Source organism: Aquarana catesbeiana, linkage group LG11, assembly GCF_042186555.1.
Source record: "Aquarana catesbeiana isolate 2022-GZ linkage group LG11, ASM4218655v1, whole genome shotgun sequence".
NCBI classification, from domain to species: Eukaryota; Metazoa; Chordata; class Amphibia; order Anura; family Ranidae; genus Aquarana; species Aquarana catesbeiana.
The window spans coordinates 101,810,410-101,824,868 of record NC_133334.1 but is presented as its reverse complement, the minus strand read 5'-3'; the positions used below and the strand labels follow the sequence as shown (position 1 = coordinate 101,824,868).

At 38.6% G+C, this 14,459-nt stretch overlaps 1 protein-coding gene across 1 annotated transcript in view; it reads left to right on the top strand.

Annotated features, from left to right (window-relative positions):
- LOC141111717 (uncharacterized) overlaps positions 1-14,459 on the top strand; it is a 491,097-nt gene that overhangs the window by 267,686 nt on the left and 208,952 nt on the right. Inside the window, 4 exon segments of the mRNA XM_073603861.1 lie at positions 2,278-2,545; positions 5,163-5,180; positions 7,598-8,158; positions 13,246-13,784. Of these exon segments, the coding sequence (XP_073459962.1) occupies positions 2,278-2,545; positions 5,163-5,180; positions 7,598-8,158; positions 13,246-13,784 (1,386 nt within the window).

Genomic DNA, 14,459 nt, shown 5'->3' with positions numbered 1-14,459 from the left:
ATATCTGTAAATGTCTTAAGGCTTAATAAGCATAGAAGCTGAGTTTGTATATGTTAGGTACTGTATATAAAGCTGGTGTTGGAATAGACAGTTCACCATGATCACATCCATTACAGGCTCAACAGCACATGTGGGCATTACCGAGGGCACTCTGCATTTACATGCGGCATGCCTAGGAACATTTACTCCTCCAGACTGACATTCACCCATAAAGACTTTCTGATATTTACATAACTGCTCCCAAGAGCCAACCCACTTCTTTCATCAGGACTCAGGACTCTTGGGAAGAGTACTGAGGCAGGCTACTGTGATGTTTCCAGTAAGTGAGGTACCATGTCCTGCTAGCCCCTCCCTTTAGTCATGATTTGTTTTCATTGCATAGAGAAGCACAGAGACTCATGTCTAAGGTTGGGTTTACATATATGTGAATTGGATGTGGTTCTCAACAGTGCCAGTTCACACAGGTCTGGGGCGGCCGTGGTCCTGATTGCAGAAGGGTCCTGTGTGTGTTTGGGGCCAGTTCAAGTGTCAATTCAGGCAAAAATTCAGGCACGAACTCGCAGCCGCCTATATGTGAACCTGGCCTAAGATAATGTATGCTAAAAAAATGGAAAGGTTTTATTTAAACATTTACCTTTTCCTTTATACAATGTTTTCAAAAGAACAAATGCAATAATTTAGGAATTGGATGAAAAGATTAGTGTACCATCACAATTTTAGTAGTTAAATTAGGCTCCGTGCACACTTGCTTAAAAAATGCTCCTAGCATTTCTTGCGACCCGAACAAGCCAGGAAAGTACAAATACCCCCGAAATGACCCCTTTTTTTGAAAGTAGACATTCCAAGGTATTTAGTAAGAGGCATGGTGAGGTTTTTGATGTTGTCATTTTTTCCCACAATTCTTTGCAAAATTAAGATTTTTTTCCCACAAAATTGTCATTGTAATAGGTTATTTCTCTCACATGGCATGTGTATACCACAAATGATGCCCCAAAATACATTCTGCTACTCCTCCTATTATTACGATACCACATGTGTGAGACTTTTCCACAGCCTAGCCACATAGAGAGGCCCAACATGCAGAGAGCACCATCATGTGTTCTAGGAGCATAAATTACACATCTAACTTGTTGGCTACCTATTACACTTTTGAAGGCCCTGGAGCACCAGGACAATGACACGTGACACTGACGTGGCACCGATGACAGATGGCACTAATACGTGGCACTGATGGCACGTGACACTGATGTGCCACTGATGACAGATGGCACTAATACGTGGCACTGATGACACATGACACTGATGACAGATGGCACTAAAACGTGGCACTGAAGACACGTGACACTGATGACAGATGCCACTAATATGTGGCACTGATGACAGATGGCACTAATACATGGCACTGATGACAGACGGCACTAATACGTGGTACTGATGACACGTGACACTGATGACAGATGGCATTGATATGTGGCACTGATGACACATAACACTGATGACAGATGGCACGTGACACTGACAGGTGGCACTGATGACAGATGGCACTGATAAGTGGCACTGATGACACGTGACACTGATAACAGATGGCATGTGGCACTGGGGACAGGTGGCACTGGGGACAGGTGGCACTGGGGGGCAGGTGGCACTGGAGACAGGTGGCACTGGGGACAGATGGGACCGATAGGTGGCACTGGGAACAGATGGCACTGACAGGTGGCACTGGGGACAGGTGGCATTGGGGACAGGTGGCACTGATAGGTGGCACTGGGGACAGTTGGCATTGATGGGTGGCACTGGGGACAGATGGCAATGACAGGTGGCACTGGGGACAGGTGGCACTGGGGACAGATGGCACTGTGGGCAATGTGCTGGGTGTTTTTTTTTTTTACTCATGCTGCAGCAGGAAGCTCTCCCTGTTATTACATAAATATGATTTGTGTTTCAGACTGTTATGTGAACTGCACATGGTCAGAATGGTTTGATGTCAGTTACCCGAAATATGAACCAAATGGAGGGGATTATGAGACTTATGAGAACATCAGAAATGCTGGTTTGGACATATGTGAGAAGCCAGAGGCTATTTCCTGCAGACAAGACAGATTCCCAGATATACCATTGGGACAGCTGGGGCAGAAAGTGACATGTGATGTCTCCACAGGCCTTGTGTGTAACAACAAAGACCAGGCTGGATCCATGCCACCAGTGTGCTACAATTATCAGATCAGAGTCTACTGCTGTGTACCTGAGTTACCTGAGTGGTGTAAATCAACCCCCAAGCCACCCACTACAACTCAAACAACAACAACTACACCACCTACAACTACTACAACAACTATACCACCTACTACAACAACTACACCACCTACAACTACATCTCCACCTACAACAAATACACCACCTACAACTACTACAACAACTACACCACCTACAACTACTACTACATGGCCTACAACTACAATTACTACAACTGAAAGTACAACATCCACATCTACTCTATCGAGCACCACAGTGACCCCAACAACTGTTCCTACTTCTCCAACAACAAGTAAGTTCAGAATTGCAGCCTTTTCAGGATTTCTGAAAAAAGTGAAATGTGGCTCAGACAGCATGGAAGTTTTTATTAGAGGTTTCTGTACAAAGTATTTTTGTGCGTATGTATTGCAAATAGGAAACTTAAGGAAACATTTAATAAAATGTTTCAGTTACTGCAAAGTATGCTTTCTCCTTGCAGTGATCACTGTATAGACTTTCAGGCAGGAAAAACAACAGTATGTTTATTGTATCTACACTTTCACAAGAGAAAGGACCAGTGGGGAAGTGCTGCAGCTCTTGTACTCCGTGTTTTCCTCCTGGCATCATGTACTGGTCAAAGTACCAATGGTGCTCCTTATTGCTGACTTGTATGTAGATGGTATGTAGAGACAATAGGAAGCCATACTGCTTCTTGAAATGAACCAAGAAGGCTGCTTATGGCAGAAAAGGGGGGGGGGTCAGTCACAGAGGTCTTAAGCTGGCCATGCTCCAGTATAGAATTTTGGTTTAAATCCTTTTTTCTTTTTTAAATGTTTATTACATTTTCTAAATGGTAGTCCTTTCCTCCCCAGCTTTTCTTTTCCCTGACCTGCCCCTTTCATTCTTTAATTTTCAGTTCTATTAATCATAGAGGGCAATCTGCATTTACATGCGGCCTAAATGCAATGGAGGAACACTCCTCCAGACTGACATTCACTATGATGTTTCCAGTAAGCTAGGCACCACATCCCGCTAGCCCCTCCCTTTAGTCATGATCTGTTTTAATTGCATAGAGAAGCACAGAGACTCAGGTCTAAGGTTGGGTTCACATATATGTGAATTGGATGTGGGTTTCCCCAGCATTCCAATTTGCATGATAGGTGAGTGTGACCGGTTCTCAATGGAAAAAGAGATTGATTGCAGTGCCCCGGGGTGGCAATCAAAACACCGTAGATAAAATGTGCCACATCCTAGTAGTAATAAATTGAAAAATAGAAAGAAATGGACTTTGAAGGCACGTATAAAATATTATAACAATTTTTAATAATTCACATATAGACTACATATACAATGCACATTGATTAGAACACATAAAGTAGAAAATACAACAAAAAAGGAACCATTGAACAAACCCAAGAGATTAGGTGCCACTTGTATGCTTCCTTTGGGGCTTGTATTACTGAGCACCAATAAGACCTCCACTAGGGTAAGGCGTCCACTAATAGGTTGTTCATGGTCCTTATGGATTAAAATTTTCTCAACATGTTTCGCGATTTAGTATTATCGCTTCTTCAGGAGCTCTGTATCATTACTTAAAGAGATAAGTTTACAATTAGAAAACAAATATTCAAAACATGAACAGTGCATCAATGCTTGATCATATACGCATATAGTGTGAACTCACCAAACTTGGTGTTTAGATGCAAACAAACCAACAAACTACGAACCAACATTGAACCTCTCCAGATGGATGGGAGAGGGCGACCATAAAGAACAGAGAATGACCCCCTATACCGAACAGGGCCTCAAAATGCAGATAACTGTGGTATGGGGGTGCATCAGGTAACTAAAAATTATATATAAGAAAAATATATGCGTATTGGGCTGGACATGCTTGTACATTGTTTTTAAAGGGGCAAAACTACAAAAGAGGCACGCCGATACTTACATTTTGCTGCGAAAGAATATATATATATATATATATATATATATATATATATATATATATATATATATATATATCCACAGCTGCCTATGGGCACTAATGTGGGCCGTTCGTAGCGACTGTATTATCTTTAAAAAAAAAAAAAAAAAATATATATATATATATATATATATATATATATATATATATATATTGGCCATGATTGTAGTTTATAGATAGTATCCCTATAGCTGGAAAAATTCAATTACATAAATTCATGTCAGAATTTACCATATTTTATTTGATTTGATTTTATTTAACTTGCTTGAAAGTACTGTATTAAAAGACATGTAGGCATAGGTATAGTTCCTAATTCATGAATTAAATGCGCGGTACTAAAATTACTACAATTACTACATCACAGATAATCCATATTTAAGGTGCTTCTGGTACACAGTCAAATAGGCAAAAGTGCATCTCATGTCCATATGTACGATACAGCCAGCAGTACAAAGGAAGCAGTCCACTGAATAGCATATCCAGATAGGACGGATTCAATCAATACAAATTTAAGAGGGGCCAAACAGACACAAGAACAAAAATAAATAAATGAAAAGTGTCCATCCGGCACCTGTGGGCATAGTAACTGTCCACACATAATGCAAGGATGGACAACAGCCAAGATTGATTTTGGGGGAGTCCTAATATATGTTGTTGCAGCAATATGCCTCAGAAAGAGAAAAGACAAGGTACCTGAATAGAGCACTGTCCACTGTTTGCTGGTGATAAGCCTTAGCGAGGAGATCCTGGGCTCCTCCGTCCCTCAGAACACCTGGGGATCAGAGGTCCCACCTCGCTCTTATATGCAACCCGTCCGAGTGAGGTCAGCACACGCCCGACGTCAACTCGGACGGCCGCTAGACACCACACATGCACCAAGGGGTACGCGCGCACCGAATGGCAAAATAGTCCAGAGTCCGCCCCATGAATCAATGCGTGGACATAGCTGGAGACGCCACATGTAGCGTCACCAAAGGTTGCCATGAGTTGGGCATAGCCCCTATTCCATGTGAGTGGCAACAAGTAGTTTTTTATGTCATCTAAAATTTGGCTGATATCTGCGCAATGGTGTTTCTTCACAATTTTATCTTCTATATGGGGGAAGACCAATACCAATACGGCTGATTACAGACAAGCCGCTCCACCGCTGACACAGACTCACTAAGCCTGGGCTTATCAGAGGAGGAGGTATCATTCCAATACAATTTGGTGGATTAATTACTATGATTTGACTTTGATTACAAAATTATATGCCTCATATAGTAGAAATTTCCATTAGCACTCACTGGCTGAAGGTTTTGGGAGTGTATAATTAGAAAAAGGCTCGAAACACAGTATCTCCTGAACATATCTTTTATATGTGTCTATGCAACTGTTAAGGTGTATTATTTAAACACAAGCTACTATTTAACAAAAAGTTTCACACAATGTTTCACTTACTTTAGAAGTACAAAATAGGCACTAGAGGCAGTATATTAACCAATAGATAACACAAGCGCATCACGTTATTCATTTTATTTTATAACAAACTGTGGGGTGTCACTAATTGATTGCAGCTGTATTACCTTTTAATACATTGTTTCACTATTGTATTTTTTCACTATTGTATTTTTTCACTATTTTTACAAAAAATCTTTTTAGTCCACTTCAGCGCTTTAGGAATTTTATAATTTATATTCAGAAATTCATATGTTTGCTTATCAATCAGGGCATCTATGAAGGCCGTATAAATTATCTGCATTTTGAGACCCTGTTCGGTATAGGGGTTATTGTCTGTTCTTTGTGGTCACCCTCTCCCATCCATCTGGAGAGGTTTGATGTTGGTCAATCATGATCTAAACACCAAGTTTTGTGTGTTTACACTATATGCGTATATGGTCAAGCATTGAAACACTGTTCATGTTTGAATATTTGTTTTCTAATTGTAAACTTATCTCTTTAATCAATGATACAGAGCTCCTGAAGAAGCGATAATTCTAAATCGTGAAACATGTTGTGCAAATTTTAATCCATTAGGACCATTAACAACCTATTAGTGGACGCCCTACCCTAGTGGAGGTCTTATGGGTGTTCAGTAGTACAAGCCCCACAGGAAGCATACAAGTGGCACCTAATCTCTTGGGTTTGATCAATGGTTCCTTTTTGTTGTATTTTCTACTTTATGTGTTCTAGTCAATGTGTATTGTATATGTAGTCTATATGTGAATTATTAAAAATTGTTATAATATCTTATACATGCCTTCAAAGCCCATTTCTTTCTATTTTTCTATTTATCAGTTCTCAATGGAGCCAGTTCACACAGGTCCAGGGCAGCCGTGGTCCAAATTGCAGAAGGGTCCTGTGCGTGTTTCAAGTGCAAATTTAGGACCTAAATCACATTTGAACTGGTGAACAGACACGCACTGGACCCCAGGCAAGAACCTGCGGCCGCCTATATGTGAACCCGGCCTAAGATAAAGTATGCTATAAATATTGGAAAGGTTTTATTTAAACATTTACCTTTTCCTTTTATACTGTGTTTTCAAAAGAACAAATGCGATAATTTAGGAATTGGATGAAAAGATTAGTGTACCATCACAATTTTAGTAGTTAAATTGTGCACCTTTTAGGCTCTGTGCACACTTGCTTAAAAAATGCTCCTAGCAACAGCTTTTGAGTATTTTTTTTCTGCTTCTATAAGCAAATAGTGTTATTCTATGTGTCCATGCATACTATTTTAGTCTAGAAGTGTTTTTGAAGCTTTCAGTTTTGATGGGAAAAAAAATATATATTTTTTGTATTTGTGGCAGTGATTTGCTAACAGAAACAAAGCTGAAAGCTGCCACAAAAAGGTATTATGAACATTTTTACATCCAGCATTTTTCTGTCATTTATTTTTAATTATAGTGTGCATGGAGCCTTATGGAAATTCTTTATTTCATCAAATAGAAAAAGAGGTACTATATACTGTATAAACTACATATCATTGTTTGTACGAGGAGTCAACACAGAAAAAAGAAGGCATGAAAAACAGGAATAAATCTTAAAACAGAATCACTAAACATAGTTCTAGTATTCCTATGACTACACTTGTCTGTGGTGATAAAATTGTTTTACAGAGTTGGTGTGGATAATTTATTTGCTATTAACCATTTCTCCTTTTTGTATGAATTTATGGTGTGTGGAAAGACTGGAAGAAATGTAAATGAAATGATATGGGACCTACTGAGTATTTTAGGGACAAACGAGTCACAGAGTTAATAAAAAAACAAATGACCTGTCTGCTCACTAAAAATCATATATGACATAGGCCAGTTTATGCAGAAGTTACATGATCTACAATGTTCAGTAATGTACAGTACAGACACAACTGTTATTACATAAATATGATTTGTGTTTCAGACTGTTATGTGAACTGCACATGGTCAGAATGGTTTGATGTCAGTTACCCGAAATATGAGCCAAATGGAGGGGATTATGAGACTTATGAGAACATCAGAAATGCTGGTTTTGACATATGTGAGAAGCCAGAGGATATTTCCTGCAGACAAGACAGATTCCCTGGTATTCCACTGGAAGAGCTGGGGCAGAAAGTGACCTGTGATGTCTCCACAGGCCTTGTGTGTAACAACAAAGACCAGGCTGGATCCATGCCACCAGTGTGCTACAATTATCAGATCAGAGTCTACTGCTGTGTACCTGAATTACCTGAGTGGTGTGAATCAACCCCCAAGCCACCCACTACAACTCGAACAACAACAACTACACCACCTGCAACTACTACAACAACTACACCACCTACAACTACATCACCACCTACAACTACTGCAACAACTACACCACCTACAACTACTACTATATGGCCTACAACTACAATTACTACAACTGAAAGTACAACATCCACATCTACTCTATCGAGCACCACAGTGACCCCAACAACTGTTCCTACTTCTCCAACAACAAGTAAGTTCAGAATTGCAGCCTTTTCAGGATTTTCTGAAAAAAGTGAAATGTGGCTCAGACAGCATGGAAGTTTTTATTAGAGGTTTCTGTACAAAGTATTTTTGTGCGTATGTATTGCAAATAGGAAACTTAAGGAAACATTTAATAAAATGTTTCAGTTACTGCAAAGTATGCTTTCTCCTTGCAGTGATCACTGTATAGACTTTCAGGCAGGAAAAACAACAGTATGTTTATTGTATCTACACTTTCACAAGAGAAAGGACCAGTGGGGAAGTGCTGCAGCTCTTGTACTCCGTGTTTTCCTCCTGGCATCATGTACTGGTCAAAGTACCAATGGTGCTGCTTATTGCTGACTTGTATGTAGATGGTATGTAGAGACAATAGGAAGCCATACTGCTTCTTGAAATGAACCAAGAAGGCTGCTTATGGCAGAAAAGGGGGGGGGGTCAGTCACAGAGGTCTTAAGCTGGCCATGCTCCAGTATAGAATTTTGGTTTAAATCCTTTTTTCTTTTTTAAATGTTTATTACATTTTCTAAATGGTAGTCCTTTCCTCCCCAGCTTTTCTTTTCCCTGACCTGCCCCTTTCATTCTTTAATTTTCAGTTCTATTAATCATAGAGGGCAATCTGCATTTACATGCGGCCTAAATGCAATGGAGGAACACTCCTCCAGACTGACATTCACTATGATGTTTCCAGTAAGCTAGGCACCACATCCCGCTAGCCCCTCCCTTTAGTCATGATCTGTTTTAATTGCATAGAGAAGCACAGAGACTCAGGTCTAAGGTTGGGTTCACATATATGTGAATTGGATGTGGGTTTCCCCAGCATTCCAATTTGCATGATAGGTGAGTGTGACCGGTTCTCAATGGAAAAAGAGATTGATTGCAGTGCCCCGGGGTGGCAATCAAAACACCGTAGATAAAATGTGCCACATCCTAGTAGTAATAAATTGAAAAATAGAAAGAAATGGACTTTGAAGGCACGTATAAAATATTATAACAATTTTTAATAATTCACATATAGACTACATATACAATGCACATTGATTAGAACACATAAAGTAGAAAATACAACAAAAAAGGAACCATTGAACAAACCCAAGAGATTAGGTGCCACTTGTATGCTTCCTTTGGGGCTTGTATTACTGAGCACCAATAAGACCTCCACTAGGGTAAGGCGTCCACTAATAGGTTGTTCATGGTCCTTATAGATTAAAATTTTCTCAACATGTTTCGCGATTTAGTATTATCGCTTCTTCAGGAGCTCTGTATCATTACTTAAAGAGATAAGTTTACAATTAGAAAACAAATATTCAAAACATGAACAGTGCATCAATGCTTGATCATATACGCATATAGTGTGAACTCACCAAACTTGGTGTTTAGATGCAAACAAACCAACAAACTACGAACCAACATTGAACCTCTCCAGATGGATGGGAGAGGGAGACCATAAAGAACAGAGAATGACCCCCTATACCGAACAGGGCCTCAAAATGCAGATAACTGTGGTATGGGGGTGCATCAGGTAACTAAAAATTATATATAAGAAAAATATATGCGTATTGGGCTGGACATGCTTGTACATTGTTTTTAAAGGGGCAAAACTACAAAAGAGGCACGCCGATACTTACATTTTGCTGCGAAAGAATATATATATATATATATATATATATATATATATATATATATATATATATATATATATATATATATATATCCACAGCTGCCTATGGGCACTAATGTGGGCCGTTCGTAGCGACTGTATTATCTTTAAAAAAAAAAAAAAAATATATATATATATATATATATATATATATATATATATATATATATATATATATATATATATATATATTGGCCATTGGCCATGATTGTAGTTTATAGATAGTATCCCTATAGCTGGAAAAATTCAATTACATAAATTCATGTCAGAATTTACCATATTTTATTTGATTTGATTTTATTTAACTTGCTTGAAAGTACTGTATTAAAAGACATATAGGTATAGTTCCTAATTCATGAATTAAATGCGCGGTACTAAAATTACTACAATTACTACATCACAGATAATCCATATTTAAGGTGCTTCTGGTACACAGTCAAATAGGCAAAAGTGCATCTCATGTCCATATGTACGATACAGCCAGCAGTACAAAGGAAGCAGTCCACTGAATAGCATATCCAGATAGGACGGATTCAATCAATACAAATTTAAGAGGGGCCAAACAGACACAAGAACAAAAATAAATAAATGAAAAGTGTCCATCCGGCACCTGTGGGCATAGTAACTGTCCACACATAATGCAAGGATGGACAACAGCCAAGATTGATTTTGGGGGAGTCCTAATATATGTTGTTGCAGCAATATGCCTCAGAAAGAGAAAAGACAAGGTACCTGAATAGAGCACTGTCCACTGTTTGCTGGTGATAAGCCTTAGCGAGGAGATCCTGGGCTCCTCCGTCCCTCAGAACACCTGGGGATCGGAGGTCCCACCTCGCTCTTATATGCAACCCGTCCGAGTGAGGTCAGCACACGCCCGACGTCAACTCGGACGGCCGCTAGACACCACACATGCACCAAGGGGTACGCGCGCACCGAATGGCAAAATAGTCCAGAGTCCGCCCCATGAATCAATGCGTGGACATAGCTGGAGACGCCACATGTAGCGTCACCAAAGGTTGCCATGAGTTGGGCATAGCCCCTATTCCATGTGAGTGGCAACAAGTAGTTTTTTATGTCATCTAAAATTTGGCTGATATCTGCGCAATGGTGTTTCTTCACAATTTTATCTTCTATATGGGGGAAGACCAATACCAATACGGCTGATTACAGACAAGCCGCTCCACCGCTGACACAGACTCACTAAGCCTGGGCTTATCAGAGGAGGAGGTATCATTCCAATACAATTTGGTGGATTAATTACTATGATTTGACTTTGATTACAAAATTATATGCCTCATATAGTAGAAATTTCCATTAGCACTCACTGGCTGAAGGTTTTGGGAGTGTATAATTAGAAAAAGGCTTGAAACACAGTATCTCCTGAACATATCTTTTATATGTGTCTATGCAACTGTTAAGGTGTATTATTTAAACACAAGCTACTATTTAACAAAAAGTTTCACACAATGTTTCACTTACTTTAGAAGTACAAAATAGGCACTAGAGGCAGTATATTAACCAATAGATAACACAAGCGCATCACGTTATTCATTTTATTTTATAACAAACTGTGGGGTGTCACTAATTGATTGCAGCTGTATTACCTTTTAATACATTGTTTCACTATTGTATTTTTTCACTATTGTATTTTTTCACTATTTTTACAAAAAATCTTTTTAGTCCACTTCAGCGCTTTAGGAATTTTATAATTTATATTCAGAAATTCATATGTTTGCTTATCAATCAGGGCATCTATGAAGGCCGTATAAATTATCTGCATTTTGAGACCCTGTTCGGTATAGGGGTTATTGTCTGTTCTTTGTGGTCACCCTCTCCCATCCATCTGGAGAGGTTTGATGTTGGTCAATCATGATCTAAACACCAAGTTTTGTGTGTTTACACTATATGCGTATATGGTCAAGCATTGAAACACTGTTCATGTTTGAATATTTGTTTTCTAATTGTAAACTTATCTCTTTAATCAATGATACAGAGCTCCTGAAGAAGCGATAATTCTAAATCGTGAAACATGTTGTGCAAATTTTAATCCATTAGGACCATTAACAACCTATTAGTGGACGCCCTACCCTAGTGGAGGTCTTATGGGTGTTCAGTAGTACAAGCCCCACAGGAAGCATACAAGTGGCACCTAATCTCTTGGGTTTGATCAATGGTTCCTTTTTGTTGTATTTTCTACTTTATGTGTTCTAGTCAATGTGTATTGTATATGTAGTCTATATGTGAATTATTAAAAATTGTTATAATATCTTATACATGCCTTCAAAGCCCATTTCTTTCTATTTTTCTATTTATCAGTTCTCAATGGAGCCAGTTCACACAGGTCCAGGGCAGCCGTGGTCCAAATTGCAGAAGGGTCCTGTGCGTGTTTCAAGTGCAAATTTAGGACCTAAATCACATTTGAACTGGTGAACAGACACGCACTGGACCCCAGGCAAGAACCTGCGGCCGCCTATATGTGAACCCGGCCTAAGATAAAGTATGCTATAAATATTGGAAAGGTTTTATTTAAACATTTACCTTTTCCTTTATACTGTGTTTTCAAAAGAACAAATGAGATAATTTAGGAATTGGATGAAAAGATTAGTGTACCATCACAATTTTAGTAGTTAAATTGTGCACCTTTTAGGCTCTGTGCACACTTGCTTAAAAAATGCTCCTAGCAACAGCTTTTGAGTATTTTTTTTCTGCTTCTATAAGCAAATAGTGTTATTCTATGTGTCCATGCATACTATTTTAGTCTAGAAGTGTTTTTGAAGCTTTCAGTTTTGATGGGAAAAAAAATATATATTTTTTGTATTTGTGGCAGTGATTTGCTAACAGAAACAAAGCTGAAAGCTGCCACAAAAAGGTATTATGAACATTTTTACATCCAGCATTTTTCTGTCATTTATTTTTAATTATAGTGTGCATGGAGCCTTATGGAAATTCTTTATTTCATCAAATAGAAAAAGAGGTACTATATACTGTATAAACTACATATCATTGTTTGTACGAGGAGTCAACACAGAAAAAAGAAGGCATGAAAAACAGGAATAAATCTTAAAACAGAATCACTAAACATAGTTCTAGTATTCCTATGACTACACTTGTCTGTGGTGATAAAATTGTTTTACAGAGTTGGTGTGGATAATTTATTTGCTATTAACCATTTCTCCTTTTTGTATGAATTTATGGTGTGTGGAAAGACTGGAAGAAATGTAAATGAAATGATATGGGACCTACTGAGTATTTTAGGGACAAACGAGTCACAGAGTTAATAAAAAAACAAATGACCTGTCTGCTCACTAAAAATCATATATGACATAGGCCAGTTTATGCAGAAGTTACATGATCTACAATGTTCAGTAATGTACAGTACAGACACAACTGTTATTACATAAATATGATTTGTGTTTCAGACTGTTATGTGAACTGCACATGGTCAGAATGGTTTGATGTCAGTTACCCGAAATATGAGCCAAATGGAGGGGATTATGAGACTTATGAGAACATCAGAAATGCTGGTTTTGACATATGTGAGAAGCCAGAGGATATTTCCTGCAGACAAGACAGATTCCCTGGTATTCCACTGGAAGAGCTGGGGCAGAAAGTGACCTGTGATGTCTCCACAGGCCTTGTGTGTAACAACAAAGACCAGGCTGGATCCATGCCACCAGTGTGCTACAATTATCAGATTAGAGTATACTGCTGTGTACCTGAATTACCTGAGTGGTGTGAATCAACCCCCAAGCCACCCACTACAACTCGAACAACAACAACTACACCACCTGCAACTACTACAACAACTACACCACCTACAACTACATCACCACCTACAACTACTGCAACAACTACACCACCTACAACTACTACAACAAAGCCTACAACTACAATTACTACAACTGAATGTACAACGTCCACATCTACTCTATCGAGCACCACAGTGACCCCAACAACTGTTCCTACTTCTCCAACAACAGGTAAGTTCAGAATTGCAGCCTTTTCAGGATTTCTGAAAAAAGTGAAATGTGGCTCAGACAGCATGGAAGTTTTTATTAGTGGTTTATGTACAAAGTATTTTTGTGCATATTTATTGCAAATAGGAATTTTGAGAAAATATTTAAAAAATACTATACTAAAATACATACTGCTTCTTGAAATGAACCAAGAAGGCTGCTTATGGTAGAAAAGGAGGAGGGGCGGCGTCAGTCACAGAGGTCTTAAGCTGGCCATGCACCAGTAGAATTTTGGTATAAATCCTTTTTTTTTTTTTAAATGTTTGTTCAATTTTTTAAAAGTTAGTCCTTTCCTCCCCAGCTTTTCTTTCCCTGACCTGCCCCTTTCATTCTTTAATTTTCAGTTCAATTATTCATAGAGGCTTGTTTTGGATTCAGAACAAAAGTTCCAATATTATTATATCTACCCCCGATCGGATTGTTGAATACAAAAGCATGCATGCTTCAAGTAAGCTCACACTGAAACAGCTTGGTTCAGAGTCAAATTACTTTCTGTTTATTATTTCCGCTTCTCAAGACTTTTGTACAATTCCATTGAAGATTGAGATACGTCAATAAGACTGGCGCATACAAACCACAAATATAAAAATAAAAATATGTGACAAAATTTTGGCTTT